Source organism: Bos indicus x Bos taurus, chromosome 10, assembly GCF_003369695.1.
Source record: "Bos indicus x Bos taurus breed Angus x Brahman F1 hybrid chromosome 10, Bos_hybrid_MaternalHap_v2.0, whole genome shotgun sequence".
NCBI classification, from domain to species: Eukaryota; Metazoa; Chordata; class Mammalia; order Artiodactyla; family Bovidae; genus Bos; species Bos indicus x Bos taurus.
Genome location: NC_040085.1, coordinates 6,217,661 through 6,236,377, shown reverse-complemented (window position 1 = coordinate 6,236,377; position 18,717 = coordinate 6,217,661). Strand labels below are relative to the sequence as shown.

Here is an 18,717-nt window from a genome sequence, read left to right as displayed (position 1 = left end):
CTGACCTACTACAATAAGGTTAAAATCAGAGCACTTTAGTGGACACTTGCTAAAAAAGCCAATAAATACGTTTTATTTCTTTTCAGAAATAAAAATCTTTGGCACCTTACTTCATAATTATTTGGTACATTACAGACTATCTAACTTCCTAACTATAATGAAAAGTAACGTTTTGTTGTTAATACCCTCTGAACTGAAAGCTAGCGGATAACACAGTTTCATTTGCTACTTCTTCAGTGTTTGAAGAAACTCAGAAAGTATGTAAGAGCCAGACCTTATGCACCATGCAGACTTCTGCCTTTTAATGTTTTCTTCTTCCTTTGCAAAAAGGAGGAATCTGAATTTGAGATATACTGTACCCTGAGGGCAAGGAGCTGGGCCTGGATCCACTTAGACTTGCTTGGTGAGTTTTGGGGTGAACCAGGTCCAAACCACAGTGGAAGTTATTAGTGATTGTTTTTTATAATCAGTTACTATCAAATGGATTTGTTTTAATATGGAATATTTTTAGCCAAATTTTTAGAAAGCTGGACTATGTCTTCGTTAGACATAGTCCATTAGAGTAAAGTCTGTTTCATTTGGACATTACAAAAAATATTTCATTATCACACAGCATCTGAAAAAGCTAGTGGCGGAAGTAAATAATTAGGTAGCAGCTGTTGGTACTTGAAAGAGGGATATGCGTTGCCTGCCTTCCCAAGAGATGACATCTCTCCAGGGAACCTCTATTAAGCATTTTTGGGCTTTAGAAGTAAGTGCCAGTCTTGAGGGGCTTCCCAGGTGCCTCAGTGGTAAAGAATCCTGCCAATGCAGAAGACCTGGGTTCGATCCCTGGGTAGGGAAGATCCCCTGGAGGAGGAAATGGCAACTCACTTCAGTATTCTTGCCTGGAGAATCCCATGGACAGGGGAGCTTGGCAGGCTACAGTCCTTGGTGTCGTAAAGAGTCAGACATAAGTGAATGTGCATGCATGCACATGTGAATCTTGGTGCTTCACATGGTACAACCACCTAATACTGCCTTACTGGCCTATTATTGTCAAGTTACTAGACTAGGTTAGAGAACAAAAACAATCCTCCTCTGGATTGCTTGCAAAGTCCACCCTGCACAAGATCACTTGGAAGCAATGAGAAAAATGAAAATGATCTGTAACTAACCTTCATTGTTAGTATGTTTTGAAGTCTTTTAAACATTATAGGTTGATTAAGAATGCATTTCAGGACTTCCCAGGTGGTGCAGTTGGTGAAGAATCCACCTGCCAATGTAGGAGACATAAGAGATGTGGGTTCAATCCCTAGGTTTGAAAGATCCCCTGGAAGAGGGAATGGCAACCCACTCCAGTGTTCTTGCCTGGAAAACTGCATGGACAGAGGAGCCTGGCAGGTTACAGTCCATGGGGTCACAGAGTCTAACACGACTGAGCGCACATACACACTGGTAGTACAGTGGATAAGAATTCCCCTGCCAGTGCAGGGGACACCGGTTCAATCCCTGGTCTGGGAACATCCCACATGCCATTGAGCAAAATGGTAAATAAATACATGTTTAAAGGAGTTGTCATTTTAGTTGACCAGGGGTAGATAAAGTTTGTCATCTTTGAAAATAAAGTGTCATGAATCAGTCTTCAGACTTCTGTGCTGATACCTCCTAAGGACACATGTAAATCCTTATTCCATTTTTGACAGCAGCGCCTTAGGTGCCAACTCCTCGTCTGAGAAGTAGGATTCTAGTTTTAATACAGTTAAGTAAGAATTGGTTATGAGTGGTTTTGTCCTTTTTTTAAGTGTTCACAGGTAGGTGCTTTTCTTTAAAGGTTTAATTAGGTAAAATATAGTAAAATCCATAGATCTTAAGTGTACAGTTTATTGAGTTTTAACAAATGTATACACCTATGTAACTGCTCTTCCAGTCAAGCTATAGAACATTTCCATTACCCTGCAGTTTCCTCATGCCCCTTCCTACCCAGTATCTCCCTACATTCCCTATTTGATTTATCTTAGTTTTGTTTCACCTGTTCTAGAACTTCACATATATATATATGTATAGAATCATAAAATGTGTGTAATCTTTCACTCGACAAAATGTTACTGAGATTTATTCACATCTTTGCTTGTATCCCTGCAAAGGTACATTTTTCAGTGCAAATGTAATTCGGGAGAAATGCAAACATTGCCAAATGAGACTGCCTTAAATAAATATGTTATTTCATGGACAAAGCTGCTCTCACTCTTTGAAAACAGGTGGTTCTGGTGACAGATGGCTGTCTTGGCATCGGTAGAGGGTCTCTGCGGCACTCCTTGGCTACTCACAACCAACGCGGTGAGAGCAACAGGTTTCCACTACCTTTTCCTTTTCCATCTAAGTTGTACATCATGTGCATGGCGAATCTGGAGGAGGTAATGCTTTGTACTAAGTTCTTTTTAGTTTGATTAGATATGTTTTGGGACTCAGTTTAATTTTTAATATATTCCAGTAATATTGCATTATGTATACAGGCATGCCTCAGAGATATTGCAGGATGTTCCAGACCACCACCACAAAGTGGGAATTGCAGTGAAGCGGGAATCACAATAAAGCGATTTGCATTAATTTCTTTCTTTCCAGGTGCATATAAAAGTTTTGTTTATACTTTACTGTAGTCTGTTAAGTGTACAATAGCATTAAGTCTAAAAAAAATCTACATACCTTATTTTTAAAATATTTTATTGCCAAAGAATGGTAACCATCATCTGAGCCTTCAGCGAGTTGTAATCTTTCTGCTTGTGGAGGGTTTGAAATATTGGGAGAATTACCAGAATGTGACACAGAGACAAAGTGAGTAAATGCTGTTGGAAAGATGGGGCCAATAAAATTGCTTGACACTGGTTTGTCACAAACCTTCAATTTGTTTTAAAAAAAAGCAGTATCTGCGAAGCTCAATAAATGAGGTATGCCTGTACTATCACACCGACCTGCATTGTTTCAGCTGAGACTGATTACTAATTATATTTGAAAAGACTTTCTGTCTCAAATGCTCTTTGAAAGCACAGTGTTATCTCAAGAGACATAGCAGGAGTTGTTATCCATCCTACTTCCCACAAAGATCCTTCACATGCTGAAGAGTCAAAATGTTCTTTTTGGTGGTCAGTGTTTTCCTCAGTTAGGAATTCTTAACATCCATTAAGCTAGGAATGTTGACAGAAGTATATGCTTTTTTTTTTTTTGTAAAGTAACATTACTCTGATGAATGTTTTATTAAACTCCACTTCCTGATTTTCCATTTAGTTTGGAAAGTTATTTAATTTTTCTTCATCTCAGTTTTTCTATCTGTAAAATATAGATAATGATGGTTTTTACCAAAAGATGTTAGAAACATTTGGAATGGAAGATGGTCTGTGAATACTAGCTGCAGTCACCTCTGAATCATTGCAAAGCTACTTGAAATGAAATAGCTCTACTGGTATAATTTTCTATAACATTCCTCTTTGGCAACTTTGAGTCAAAATTGTTTTCCTTCTCACATTGATTAAAGAAAAAAAATCATCTCCCTTATGTGACCTTGGTGTGTTGATAATAATGTCTCATTTTATGCCACTTTAGTCTGAGTGAACTCCGGGAGTTTGTGATGGACAGGGAGGGCTGGCGTGCTGCAATTCATGGGGTCGCAAAGAGTCGGACACGACTGAGCGACTGAACTGAAAAGGGTCGTTTTGCTTTCTAGCTTCAGAGCACTGATTCCTTGGATTGCCTTGAACGTCTTATAGATTTAAACAATGGTGAAGGGCAGATTTTTACTATTGATGGTCCCCTGTGCTTGAAAAATGTACAGTCTATGTTTGGGTGAGTATACACATTGAACTTTATTGCCTTCTTACAATCTATTATTATAATTTGATAGCAAACAATAATATCTAGTTTACTATTTCTAATTGTGTCATTTCATTTTCCCCAAGTTGCACATTTTTCAGATATTATGACTGATAGTAGTGACTTTTAAAAGTTTACTCCCTTTTAAATTAAGCATATCTAAATCTATAATGCCTGTAGTTACCAACTTCCTTACATTGACAAAGATGAACTTGCTTTTGGGCTTTTCAGAATTGAAATTTCCTCACCAAAAATATCAGATTTTGTTGTTTCACAAATGGTCAGATAGATCATAGCTTTGGAATAAACTTGAAGGGAAAACAAACTTGACATCTTAAAAAAAATTTCCTTGGAAAAAAGTACATGTGTCATACTACTGTTCCTATAACAAATAACCATCATATTCTAGAAAGCTGATAGATCTGGCATATACACCCTTCCATGCTGTCCTCAAGTGTGGCCACCTCACCGCTGACGTGCAAGTCTTCCCCAGGCCAGAACCTTTTGTAATAGATGAGGAAATTGATCCTATCCCTAAAGTCATTAATACAGGTAACTTTTTTTTTTTAAACTTCCTCCTTAGTACTTCTGTTATCCTTACTTTCTTCTAACTTCTGATTTTCTTCTCCTCTCTCCAGGAGGGCTGAAGAGAAATACATACTCAGTATACTTTGGATGGGAGGGTGCATTGCCTAAGGGTTGGCAGATGAGTGGTCTTCCATGGTGACGTCATGAATTAATCTCCAATCCTAGAGGGTTATAAACACAAATTACTAGAGATTGAAAACCAGAGCCAAATTCACTAGCATTGAAATCCTTGAGGTAGTCCTTTAATAGAGATAGTAAGACTGACTTGACACACACGGAGAGAAGCATGGAAAGCTTTGTAGAAGCTTGAAATTGAAGTCGCTCAGTCGTGTCTGACTCTTTGCAACCCCATGGACTATAGCCTACCAGGCTCCTCCGTCGATGGGATTCTCCAGGCAAGAATACTGGAGTGGGTTGCCATTTCCTTCTCCAGGGGATTTTCCCGACCCAGGGATCGAACCTGGGAGGCAGACACTTTAACCTCTGAGCCACCAGAGGCTGACTAGCATCATTATTAAGGTCATGTATGAAGAGCTAGCTTCTAGACTTGTCTGTGTGAGTCTTCCTCTGTGACCCTGGACAAGTCACTTCCTCTAGTTCTTATTGGCTAGGTGAGTGGAATCTCTCAGGTCTCAGCTCTGATATACCGTACCGCTCTAATCCTGCTGCTTATGACTAAAAGAAAGCAAAGTATATGACTTCTACCTGGCTCGTGTTGCCAGTGCTATACTTAGGTTAGATTGGCAAAGCCAAGAATCTAAAGTAACTAGGGTAGTAGAGAAGAGAATTGTCTGATATTGGCAGATGGACTCCTTGAGTGGTGGGTACATGTTGAACCATCAACTATTTTAGTCACCAGATCGCCCTCTGTGCCTGGCATACTGTCTCATGCTCAGTAGACATTCACTAGGTAGCTGTTCAGTCACCAAATGATTAAAATTAAATACAACTGGAGATTCATTGCATTCTTAAATGTATAGATTTTAAGGAGTTTTTGAAGGAAAAGCTGTGCACAAGCTCTTTTCTTTTCTGGGCCTTTATTTTCTGTTCCCAGCTCTCTGAAAGTAGGGCATCCGTCTCTTTCATTGCAACTAGACTGCAATGTGCCAAATGTTTTGTTGCCTTCAAACCCGTTAGACTCCCATCTTTTTTTGGATGAGTAACTTTCAATAGATCTTTTCTTTCAAGAAGCACTTTACTTTCTATGTATCAGATTTCATAAGCAGTGTTTACATGGGGAAATCAAATACGATGACTGAGAATGTTACTGGAAATTTCTCTGAGTGGCTCTAATACTTTGCATTTTAAGTCACTAAGATAATAAGGATAATTGTCTTTTATTTAATGGACTAAGTTATATAAACTTTTAGTCCAGGATTTTTGTTAAAGCTTATATTTAAACCACTTTAAAACATAGGCCTTTTTCTACTCAAATGAAAAAATATATATAACTGCTTATGCTAATTCATTTGTTAATCAGCTAAAGAAAGTAATGACACCAAAAGTCCAGAGAATCAGATTTCCTGATTATTCAATATAAGAAGTACGGTATACTCACCATGATCCTGACTTTTTTAAAAAATTGTTTTGAGAATGAGTGAAATATGAAGGCTTCTTCCAATTAAAAATAATGGGTGACTTTGTTTTTCTCTTTACAGTTTTTAGTGTTTTCTAAGTTTTTATACTAATATCTATATAATCAGAAAGAAACTTTTAGAATGTACTTTGGGTTTCAACTATTTTTTTTTTTTACTAATTTTAAATTTTCAAAAAATACTTTTGATCTTTAATACAGTTTCTATAAAGCAAGGAAATCATTGTCATATATAGACTGCAATCCTGGTTTTGTAGAACATGTATTTCTTTCTCTCAGGGAAAGCATTTTTAATGCAATAGCCTTGCTCTCCAAATACAGGCTGCTTTCAGTTGTCGTGGAAATATTTGTGTATATCGCCCCCTGGTGACCAGAACATCCTTTACAAAGACAGCCATTAAGCTTTTGCCTTGGCTGAGGACCTAGCCTCATAAAAAGTTTAGCTGATTTGTCATAAAACTTAAGTCCATTAAATAGACAGATATCCTTATTTTCTTAGTTACTTGAAATGCAAAGTGCTAGAGTCATTCAGAAAAACTTCTAATAACCTTCCTAGTCATTATATTTGAATTCCCCAACTAAACACACAGTGTTTATGAAATCCAGTACATAGAAAATAATGTACCTTCCCATAAGATGAATTAATTTTTATTGGAGTATAATTGCTTTACAATGTTGTGTTAGTTTCTGCTGTTCAGCAAAGTGAATCAGATATACACACACACACACACATATATATATATAATATATATAAACACTCCTCTATTTTAGATTTCCTTTCCATTTAGGTCACCACAGAGCATTGAGTAGAGTTCCCTGTGCTGTACAGTAGCTTCTCATTAGTTACCTATTTTGTGTACAGTCTCAATGTGTGTATATATCAATCCCAGTCTCCCAGTTCATCCCACCACCAATTCCCCCTTTGGTAACCATAAGTTTGTTTTGTACATCTGTGATTCTATTTCTGCTTGCAAGTAAGTTCATCTATGACATTTTTCTAGATTCCACATATGAGCAACATTATATTTGTCTTTCTCTTTCTGACTTACTTCACTCTGTGCAACAATCTCTAGGTCCATCCATATTGCTATGGATGGCATTATTCCATTCCTTTTTATGGCTGAGTGATATTCCATTGCATTTATGTACCACATCTTCTTTATCCATTCCTCTGTCAATGGACATTTCCATGTCCTGGCTAAGTAGTGCTGCAGTAAACATCAGGGTGCATGCAGCCTTTCAAATTGTGGTTTCCTCCGGATATATGCCCAGGATTGGGGTTGCTGGGTCATGTGGTAGCTCTATTTTCAGGTTTTAAGGAACTTCCGTACTGTTGTCCATAGAGAACAGTATTGGCTGTACCAATTTACGTTCCCACCAACAATGTAGGAGGGTTTCCTTCTTTTTTTTTTCCCACATTTGATAAGGAGGTTACTTGATATCGTGTAGGCAAAAATAAGTTATTTATCTGCAAATCCCACATGGAATCAATGCTTAAGGAAGTGCTCAAACATAGATAGTACTAACAGAATAAATACAACTAGCTTTTGTGTCCAGGACTGCCATTAAAGTTTTATTTTTAACTGAACATATCAGAATTTCATTGTACCTTGATCAGAACTCACCTTTGGTTGTAGTTAATGAAGTTTCCACTCCTTTTCAGTGGGTAAATCTCAAATTCAGTTCAGGATTTAGATGCTCCACTGCTGGTGGCAGAAACTTTGAAAAGTCTTCACAGCTCAGCCAACTCCACACACCACAGCTCTGGGCTCCAGAGAAGCAAGGGTTTCCTTCTTTCCACATCATCTCCAACAGTTATTGTTTGTCATGAATTAATTCTATGTTGATTCCTTCTTTTCAGATTTGGAAATAGTGGGATTTATTGATATAGCAGATATTTCAAGTCCCCCAGTTCTGTCCAGACATCTGGTCCTACCTATAGCACTTAACAAAGGTGAGTTCTCTTCTTATTCCAGTGATACATATGAAGTATCTTATTATCTAAAGTTATTCTTAAATGTTGGGTAGTAGAATAGCCCATTTTGAAGTTTTGGGGAAAGGAGTATTTACTGGGTTGGATTTTTTTTAAAATGGAGTGTTGCCTAATATATTAAAAACTAATTCTGCTGCTTTATAACTGTGGAAAGCATGTGACACGATTTACTGTGTGCTGCTTTGTTAATTTACAGTGGAAGTCCTCTTTAGAGATGAGAATGCTTGCTTAGTTCCTCATCTAGGGCTCTGTCTTTCCCTGTGGGATCATGCTGGGGAAACCAAAGTAGTTCTTAGAAAGTTGCCTGATGAACGTGGAATGTAGCTTTATAACAGGAGAAACTGCACCTGTTCTCTACTGGTGCTTAGCACATAGCACATACTCAGTAAATACTGTTGAATGAATGAATGAATCCAGGCCCTTGTGAGGCCACATTATCTCAGAATATACTTCTCCAGCAACTATAGTTACAGCTCCTGAATTCAGCATCTCTCTGGAGAATGTTAGTCTCTAGCACTTTAAACTTCTCTTTTCTCTGTTTTAGGCTGACCATCTCCTTTATGTTCACCAACTTTCTCCAAGAAATGTATACAGTCAATCAGGTTTCCCCCTACTGAGTTATGATCACGTTTCATTTACTCACGGTTATTTCATTTGGAGTTTTGGGTATTCCATAATCATCCATCACATAGACCAAATCTTTGATATGTTCTCACAGATGACTGTTTGTGATCATTGTGTTTACACTTTACCTTATTGTTCTTGATATTGATAACAACCAGGTTTCCCTTATTTTTAAGGTCCTGGGGGGATTCTGCACACCCATATAAATTGCCAAGAAAGAAAGTGGGCAAAATAAAGAGTTCATGTAGGAGAACAGTGGAAAGGAAAGTATGGGAAGGCAAAATGGAGCCGTGTTGTAAGGGCTATTGAATATCAAGCCAGGCAGAGTCTTCCTATTGAATTAGAAAGTCTTTGAATCAGCTTGAGTAAACGGATAGTTCCAGAAGGAGGTTACCTGAAGGAAGATGCATTCATCTGTTGGAGAGAACCTGGAGTTGGAGAAGCGAGTTAAGAGGCTTGTGGAGAAGTCACTGTTCTTTGGGGTATCCCATCCACTTGCTGCCTAAGGGCTGTCAGTTGAGAACACTCTTGACATCTTTGAACCTCTGTTTCTGTTTCAGTGGTGCCTAAAATTCCGAGAGAGCATCTAGCTTAGTGTTCTAGTAAAAACTAAGGAAAGCTGATTTTTTATGTAACAGTTTTGCTGAAATATAAATCATATACCAAATACTTCACTCATTTAAAGTGTACAATTCAGTAGTCGTATTTAGTGTATTTACAGTTATGCAACCATAACCATAGTTTTTGAATCAGAATTTTAGAATTTTCACGGCCTCAAAAAGAAACCTTTTAGCTGTCAATCCCTAACCTTCCATCTCTCTTAGCTTCAGGTAACCACTGATATCCTTTCTATCTGTATAGATTTGCTTATTCTAGATGTTTCCTATAAATGGAATTCCTATAATATGTAGAAACTGATTTTTAAATGGACATAGGAAAGCCAGAATATGAGTTTTTCTTCCTCGTTATAATATTCCTTTATAATTCCATGTACTCTCCTTCCAAGGTTAGAAGCAACCAAGAGTGCAATTGGAGCTTGGGGCTTTTCTAGCTAATATCAGTCTGATTGGTTTTCTCTCTTTTCACAGAAGGTGATGAGGTGGGTACTGGTATAACTGATGACAATGAAGATGAAAATTCAGCCAATCAGATTGCAGGCAAGATACCCAACTTCTGTGTCCTGCTTCATGGCAGCCTAAAAGTGGAAGGAATGGTGGCGATAGTTCAGCTAGGGTAAGAAACTTTTTTACCATTTGTTGAGTGAAAGGGAGAATCAATTTACAAAGTGAAGTATTTCCCAGATTTTTCTGAAAGAATAGAAAGAATCTCATCAGTCTTTTTCTCTTCCTGCCATATCTTCCCCACCTACTGTCACCGTGTCTACTTCTCTTTAAAGCATCCACTAGAGTAAGTACAGAGTGAGTCTTTTCATTATACTGCCTTTATATTTTTTAGATGATGAGCATTTTTTATTTCTTTTTTTAAATTTATTTATTTTTAATTGGAGGATAATTCATCACCATGAATCACTCATAGGTGTATACATATGTTGCCTCCTTAATAAAGTATTTTTTACATTGTTTTTTTTTTTTCCTTTTTATTTTGTATTGGAGTAAGCTGATTAACAGTGTTGTGATAGTTTCAGGTGAACAACAGAGGAACGCAACCACACATTACATGTATCCACTCTCCCCTGAGCTCCGCTGCCGCCCAGGCTGCCATGTAGCGTTGAGCAGTAGATCTTTATATTGCCTTTATATTATATCTCTTCTCAGTTTTCCTCTTTTCTGTCCTATCTAGGAAACCCGGAGTCAGTTAAAGCAATGCTGCCAACTTGTTATAGGATCTTAGACAGACTTCTCAGCTATAAAATGAAAAAAAGATGCTGATAATATTGAACATTTAACCATGTGCCAGATACTGCTCTAGGCACTTTACATATGTTAACTCATTTAATCCCTCATAACACTATCCAAGAGGTATCAGTATTACCCCCTGTTGCCTTAGACAAGGAAACTGAGACTTAGAGAGCAAAGTCATGGTACTTGCTCAAGATATTGAATGAAAGAGTCAGGATTTTTATCCATGCGTGTGACTCTGTAGCCCATGCTCATAACCACTGTGCTATATTCCTTCTCTATAAGGAATGCCCTTCTAGCTTTGACTTTGGATATAGTCTCAAAATCTGCAGAACTGCCTGCTTCCTTTTCGAAAATACCTGTTTGTTAGAGAAGAAGAGGTGACTGGTCATCCTCTGGCCATCAACTGGGATTGATTGGTAGAGAAGATCAAGAGTTGTTAAGGATACCTAGAGGAAGCATGGCTCCATTTCTGCTGGAGTTAAAATTAGCTAATCCAAAAAGACAAATGCAATTCTTATTAGATATTGGTGTGCTAGATTCTTGGTACTCAAGTTACTTGTACTAATTCTGAATACAAGAATCACCTGAGGCCCTTTGAGAAGTGTGAACAGAGCTGGGTGATGACTTTGCGCACTGTGTTAGAAGGGCTTCTCTGTGTGGTATTTCTGTGAATGATTTGGAGGTGGCTGAAGAGACCTATAGGTCACAGCTCTTACTCCTCACCACACCTGCAGCTATCTGCTGCCCTTGTGATTCTCTTTTTCTCTTATAAGACTGTTTTTTATTTCTGTATCTACATAACTAGTAATACATATCTCCAAAGAATGCTAATATTAGGGGGCAATAGTATGCATTTGTAGGTTTAGGATTTGGCTTTAATTTCAAAGCTGAAAGCCATATCTCTCGAGAGAAAAACACAGGGTAGAGTTATTTAGCTTGACAGTCCCAGGCGTAAAGCTGTTCTCACCGTCCGTCTTCTCTCCATCTAGTCCTGAATGGCATGGGATGCTCTACTCTCAAGCTGACAGCAAGAAGAAATCAAACCTCATGATGTCTCTCTTTGAGCCTGGCCCAGAACCTCTCCCATGGCTAGGGAAAATGGTGCAGTTGGGTCCAATTTCAGGTATACCCCAGATCAGACTTTATTTATCCTGACTTTGTTTTCTCTCTACTGTTCTGAATGGCTCTCTCTGTGAGTCAGAGAGCGCGTGATTTCCCTTATGAGTGCCCTGTGGTTTCTGATGCTGGATATGTAGGTGGACAGCCCCAAGAGAATTTAACCTTTGGACTTTTAACATTACAGCTCAGGGGAAACAAACTTTCTTTAGTGTACTATTTTTAACCCAGCTACCCCTAGACATTCTTAGTTAATTTAATCCCATTCCTTCTTGAGACTGTTTTCCCTTAGTTTTCCTCACATTGCATTCACCTGGCGCTTATCTTTTTCCTTGGCAACTTTTTTCACTTGTAATCCTGTCTTTTCTTCCCCTTGCCTCATGATTTCCCAGGGTATTGTTCTTTGCCTTCTACTCTTGGGTTATTACTCTCTCTTGTTTATTTCATCAGCTGTTTTGGCTTCAGACTCTCAACATGCCTCTAACTCTCATCCTGCTTGATCTCTCCCTAAATCTTGCACCTGTATTTCCCGGTTGCCACTTGGACCTCTCCACCTGGATATTCTGTCACAGTCCTCAGATCAGCGTGTTTGTGGCAGAAACCATCATCTCTCCCTCTCTCCCATAAGCCATTTCTTCAGATTTTTCTACTCCTTCTGATTGAGGCCTTTGTACTCCTAGGTACTCAGGCTCCAACTGTAGTGTCTCCCTGAGCTCATTTGGGCCCATTTCAATTTTAGGAACATCTGCCAAGCAGCCTATTCTGTGCCAGGTCTGCAGGCTAAAAGAGTCAGCAGAAGTTACTCAAAGACTAGTGGAAAGTGGAATAATAAACCTAAACTGGCATGAGATCACAGTTGGCCTGAAGTAGGGGATGGTCAGCTCTTCCTTGAGGACTTGGGCATATCTCCAGAGAGGAGAGAGACCATTACTGAGTTTGAAGAAAAAGAGAAATTTGTTCTAAATAGAGCACCTCTAAAAAAGAAAGAAGCTAGACCACAAAGTGGGAGGGTGAGGGTGGGAAGGCCAGATGGTAGGTTAGAGTTTGGCAGTGGGACAGCAGGGCAGGCCTCATCTGAGACTTTATTCTACAGATACAGGGGAGCCGCTGAAGGAGAGTAATATGATCAGATCCTTCTGGCTATGATGAGAACAGTGGAGATACCAGTTAGGTGATTATGTATTCTAAGTACTGGTAACTTCTGCAGTTGTGCAGTGTGGCTGATATCCAAGTGAGAGATAATAAATTTTGCATTTAGAAAGAAAACTCTGTGGAGTATGGATTTGAAAAGGTATGGGCATCTTGCTGTTAGAAGTCCCCGGTGACAGTCCTGGAGATGTCAAGATGAGACGCAGAACAAGGCCATTGGCTGGGAACAGAGAGGATGTGATCCATGCAAAGGTATTTTGAAGGTGGAAAGAGCAGTTTTTAGATAAAAGAATAAAGGAAACAGAAGAGTTGAGAATGATCCCAGGTTTCTGACGGGCTGCAGGGTCAAAGGTGGTACTAATAATTGAAACAGAATAGTAGATTTGGGAAGAACTTCTCTTGTGCACGCTTATGCCTGTGAGATTTAGGTGAAGGTACCTATAGACAATTCCTGTAAGAATCTGGAGTTCAGGAGAGAGGACAGAGTTGAAAGTACAATTTTTAGTTACAAACATTGCCGGGGTCCAGCCCTGGTGGATCCAGGGAAATTCGAAGGGGAGACGGCTTCAGCGAACTGGATACAATAGCTTTAATTAAATATTAATTAGAAATATAAAGAGTAATAGAATGGGGATAGCTCAGTAGGAAAATTCAGTGGAGAAAAGAGGCTGAATAACTTGGTTTACATGGAAAGCTAATAGAATTCCAGGGCAAGGAATTTATGTCACCTACGTAGGCCGCAGGCATCCTCCCGTTCTCCCGAAGGAGAGGAGACACTAAGGCCTCCCCGGTCAGATCTTAGAAGCCCAGGCATGATTAGTAGGCTTGACGAGCCTCCACGTTCCAGATGGGGATTCAGCCAGAAGGTGAGAGAAAGAACGACATGAGGAGACCAGTCTTTCAAGGAACTGATCCCATTTTTTATTTTTCCAGGGTCTGTTTTTATACACTGAGATGTTATACAAAAGTCATGCGGGGTCAGCAGTCCTGACTTTTATTGAAGTCAGGTGCTTCATACAAATGTATACAGAGGTCTTAGGGGCGTTACATCATCTTCTGACCAGGGGGCCTGCTGACAATTTATGACCCTCTCCTTGTGACAGTGGTCAGTCAACCAGAACACTTATTTCTCCAGAGGTGATTATTCTTAAAACAGACGCTACCTTCCAAAGGTACCAGATAAAGTTACATTCCTATAGGGTGAGGGTGTAGTGGGTTTTAATTAAGGAAAGAATTTACTTAGCCTAAGGTCTAACGTGATTAATATCAAAGGTTAATACTTATTTCTTCTATATATTCATTAATGTGTATAAGGGCAGGGGATGTGGAGACTTAGCAGCAAACATTGGCTCAACAAATGAAAAACCCTTCACCAATACAATTTCTAATCAGCCCACTATACTATACTAATAGTTTTCTAACTTCTCTAAAGAACCTGTTTTTAGAAGGTTTAAAGCATCTCGTGCTTCTCACGGTTGGGAGGCTGTGAACAATCACATGTGGCCGGACAAGCCTGTCAGGCAGGCTAGAGAACCTTCAGAGGAGTTTGTAAGTTGGAATACTCCTATCACGCCCAGGAATTATTATTAACTGGAGCTCTAAGTTAACTCCTTCTCCGAAAGAGGTGGTGGGGGACAGCCCCCCGTAAAGTCAGAGGTGTAGGTGAGAGCACAAAGTAGTAAAGTAGGCAGACTCTGGTTTTGGGGGTAGATGCTCAAGAATTTCCAGGGGGACTCCTGAGGCTCGATCCCGCCTTTGCGTATGTTGAGCTTCCTTCCTCACGACCTTTGCCACGGGCGGAGTTCCTCACTCTGGCTCCCAGCAAAACATATTGGTGATCTTTAAAATGGAGAGATGAGGGAGATTGCTAGGGCAATAGTTTACAAATTTGAGTTTTGGTATACAAAAGTAAACCTGGAGAACTTGTTTTAAAATTCTGTTTCCTGGTCCCCACTTACAGAGATTCTGATTCAGTAGGTCTGGATTCAAAATCAAGAATTTGCAGTTTTAATATTACCTAATTGATTACAATCTAGGTCAATAACCACACTTTAAGAAGCCCTAGCCTCAGGAAAGTATATACCTCAGGGGAAAAGGACCAGACCCCTAGAAAGGACCGACTACTAGAGGCAGTGGAAATGGCACCAGTAAAGGAAAATGAGAAGGAAGAGGCAGAGAAGAGAAAAAGTACAAGAAAAAGGAAGTCACAGAAGCCAAGAGAATAAAGAGATTCAAGAAGGAAGTAGAGTGTCTCATGAGCACATGTAAGTCAGGCCTGCAGTGTCTTACACACATGTGCATGCATGTCCATTCAGGTTCAAAGGATACCTTTTGCCATCGAAGCCTAGAGATTTTGATGGAATATCGGCCCTAGAAGCTAGGCCAAGGGTCAGCAAACTTTTCCAGCAAAGGGCCATATATAATAAATATCTTACATTTTATAGGTAATTATGGTTTTTGTCCGGGGAAGGCGATGGCACCCCACTCCAGTACTCCTGCCTGGCAAATCCCATGGACGGAGGAGCCTGGTAGGCTGCAGTCCATGGGGTCGCTAAGAGTTGGACACGACTGAGCGACTTCCCTTTCACTTTTCACTTTCATGCATTAGAGAAGGAAATGGCAACCCACTCCAGTGTTCTTGCCTGGAGAATCCCAGGGACGGGGGAGCCTGGTGGGCTGCCATCTATGGGGTCACACAGTCGGACACAACTGAAGTGACTTAGCAGCAGCAGCAGCAGCATGGTTTTTGTCACAGCTACTAAACTCTGACATCATAGCACAATACATAAACCATTTAAAATATAAAAAACCATTCTTAACTCAGAAACACACAGCCAACCATAGTGTGCCAACTCTTGAGCTAGATTCCAGGGGCTGGGATTTTAAAGGTCACACAGGAACAGGAGACAAGACTGAACTGAAATCTCCCGAGTAAAGCATGGAGTGTGGAAGTTCTACCCTCTCAGTGAGAGGACGACAAAAAAAATTCTATTCATTGTTTCTACCTACTTTTTACATATAAAGAAACCTAAACGTCTCCTGTGAGACGTGGAAGCCCAAGTCCTGCACCATGTGGCTCAACCCTGCCCGTTCCCTAACCAACAGTGTAAACCCTGGAGCTGAAGCAGCGAAACCCGTGGTGCGTCCTCCAGAAGCTAATGTAATGGCTCTGTGGAAACTCCTCTACAACCCAGGGGGAAAGTGAAAGTGAAAGTCACTCAATTGTGTCCAACTCTTTGTGACCCCATGAACTATACAGTCCATGGAATTCTCCAGGCCAGGATACTGAAGTGGGTAGCCTTTCTCTTCTCCAGGGGATCTTCCCACCCCAGGGATCAAACCCAGGTCTCCTGCATTGCAGGTGGATTCTTTACCAGCTGAGCCACAAGGGAAGCCCTACTGCAGAAAAAACAGTCCTCCCTGGAGATGTGTTTGATTTGAAAAAAAAAAGTTGTAAAATCATATGAAGGTCTTTGATTTGAAGGAAGAACGATAGGAGGATTAGCGCCTTGAGGAGTTAATCTAAAAGATGTAGAATGAGTATTTTAAATGATTAAATAGTTTTAGGGAAGAATAGAAACCAAGAAGAAAGAAGAGGACACTGTGAATCAAGAGTCATTTGATCTTGACAGATAAGAGATTCTTGGTGGCTTTGTAAGAATCAGTTTTGGCAAATGATTAGCCAGGAGACAGGCTGAGGAATGAATTAGGAGTTTGACCACAAGAGGACAGAAAGAGGACAGTAATTGGAAGAGAACCTGGGTGTGTGTGTGTGTGTGTGTGTAAAGGGATTCCTCACCCCCTTTATTCACTCTGCAGCATTCCTACATTCATTCTGACCTTTGATTCTCAGGGCTTTTGCATTGTACTGGGATTCTTTACCTTTCACTTAGATCAGTTCAGTTCAGTTCAGTTGCTCAGTCATGTCCAACTCTTTGCGACCCCAAGCCTGGCAGCACACCAGGCTTCCCTGTCCATCACCAACTCCCGGAGTTCACCCAAACCCATGTCCATTGAGTCAGTGATGCCATCCAACCATCTCATCCTCTGTCGTCCCCTTCTCCTCCCACCTGCAATCTTTCCCAGCATCAGGGTCTTTTCCAATAAGTCAGTTCTTCACATCAGGTGGCCAAAATACTGGAGCTTTAGCTTCAGCATCAGTCCTTCCAATGAATATTCAGGACTGATTTTCTTTAGGATGGACTGGTTGGATCTCCTTGCAGTCCAAGGGACTCTCAAGAGTCTTCTCCAACACCACAGTTCAAAGGCATCAATTCTTCTGCACTCAGCTTTCTTTATAGTCCAACTCTCACATCCGTACATGAACAACTATAGCTTTGACTAGATGGACCTTTGTTGGCAAAGTAATGTCTCTGCTTTTTAATATGCTGTCCTTATGTTGGTCATAGCTTTTCTTCCAAGGAGCAAGCGTCTTTTAATTTCATGGCTGCAAGTCACCATCTGCAGTGATTTTGGAGCCCAAAAAAGTAACATCTGTCACTGTTTCCATTGTTTCCCCATCTGTTTGCCACGAAGTGATGGGACTGAATGCCATGATCTTCGTTTTTTGAATGTTGAGTTTTAAGCCAACTTTTTCTCTCTTCTCTTTCACATTCATCAAGAGGCTCTGTAGTTCCTCTTCGCTTTCTTGGATAAGGGTGGTATCATCTGCATATCTGAGGTTATTGATATTTCTCCCAGTGATCTTGATTCCAGCTTGTGCTTCATCCAGCCTGGCATCTCACATGATGTACTCTGCATATAAGTTAAATAAGCAGGGTGACAATATACAGCCTTGACATACTCCTTTCGGAATTTGGAACCAGTTTGTTGTTCTACCTCTGGTTCTAACTGTTGCTTCTTGACCTGCATACAGATTTCTCAGAAAGCAGATCACTTAGATCAGAGGTCAGCTAACAATGGCCTGCAGGCAAATTAACCCACTGCTTGTTTTGTAAATATAGTTTTATTGTTAAGTTTTATTACAGAATCTCTCCCATTCGTTTACATACCTATGGCTGTCCTGCTTCAGTGGCAAAATTGAGCAGTTACAACAGAGACCATATAATCCCCAAAGCCTAAAATACTTACATCTGATACTTAACCTAAACTATTGTGATCGTTTTTACCACAGCGCCTGTCCATAATCTAAGGTAGTAGTGTTCATATTCCTTTCTGATCCGGCTGCCAGCCTAGCAATGCGTGGCTCATTGTGCATATTCTTAAATCAGATGGAACTGCTTTTTTCTCAGCCCTATATTCATGGTTTGTTTTTTTTTTCTCTCCCTCTGTTCTTTTCAATGAGGGTAGTAAGAACTAACATCTATTGAATTTAACTTTGTGCCAGGCACTGTGCTAGACAAAATGAAATGGGTCATCTCATTTAACTCTCACAACAGTCCTAGGAGATTGGGATTGTCATGGTAACAAGTAGTAAAAGTGAAAGTGAAGTTGCTCAGTCGTGTCTGACTCTTTGCGACCCTGGACTGTAGCCTACCAGGCTCTTCCCTCCATGGGATTTTCCAGGCAAGAGTACTGGAGTGGGTTGCCATTTCTTTCTCCAGGGGATCTTCCCAACCCAGGGATTGAACCCAGGTCTCCCGCATTGCAGGCATACGCTTTAACCTCTGAGCCACCAGTAACAATAAAACCTGTCTTAGCTAGTTGGTGAGAGAAGTTTCTAAGGAAATGAGTACCTGACACACAGTAGGCGCATTTGAATGGTAGAGCTTGCTATTTTAATTATGATTTTTTAATTAAAGGGAAGCTTGCAAAATACTACTATTTATACCTACCCCCTTCTACTCCTAATTCTGTTCTTACAGATAACCATTCTCAAATTTTAATTTTTTCTTCTGATATTTTACTTACATTTCTAAATAATTTACATATATAGCTATTTCTTGACTGTTATTTTAATGCCATTTTTTTACTTTTCAAGGAAA

General features: G+C 39.9%; 1 protein-coding gene across 2 annotated transcripts in view; it reads left to right on the top strand.

The window, feature by feature from the left end:
* Positions 1-18,717, top strand: part of INTS14 (integrator complex subunit 14) — a 36,117-nt gene that overhangs the window by 7,371 nt on the left and 10,029 nt on the right. For both annotated transcript variants that reach the window (XM_027553001.1, XM_027553002.1), the window contains exons 4-9: positions 2,241-2,396; positions 3,701-3,819; positions 4,256-4,398; positions 7,890-7,982; positions 9,734-9,878; positions 11,497-11,630. In XM_027553001.1, the coding sequence (XP_027408802.1) occupies positions 2,241-2,396; positions 3,701-3,819; positions 4,256-4,398; positions 7,890-7,982; positions 9,734-9,878; positions 11,497-11,630 (790 nt within the window). The remainder of the gene's footprint in view (positions 1-2,240; positions 2,397-3,700; positions 3,820-4,255; positions 4,399-7,889; positions 7,983-9,733; positions 9,879-11,496; positions 11,631-18,717) is intronic.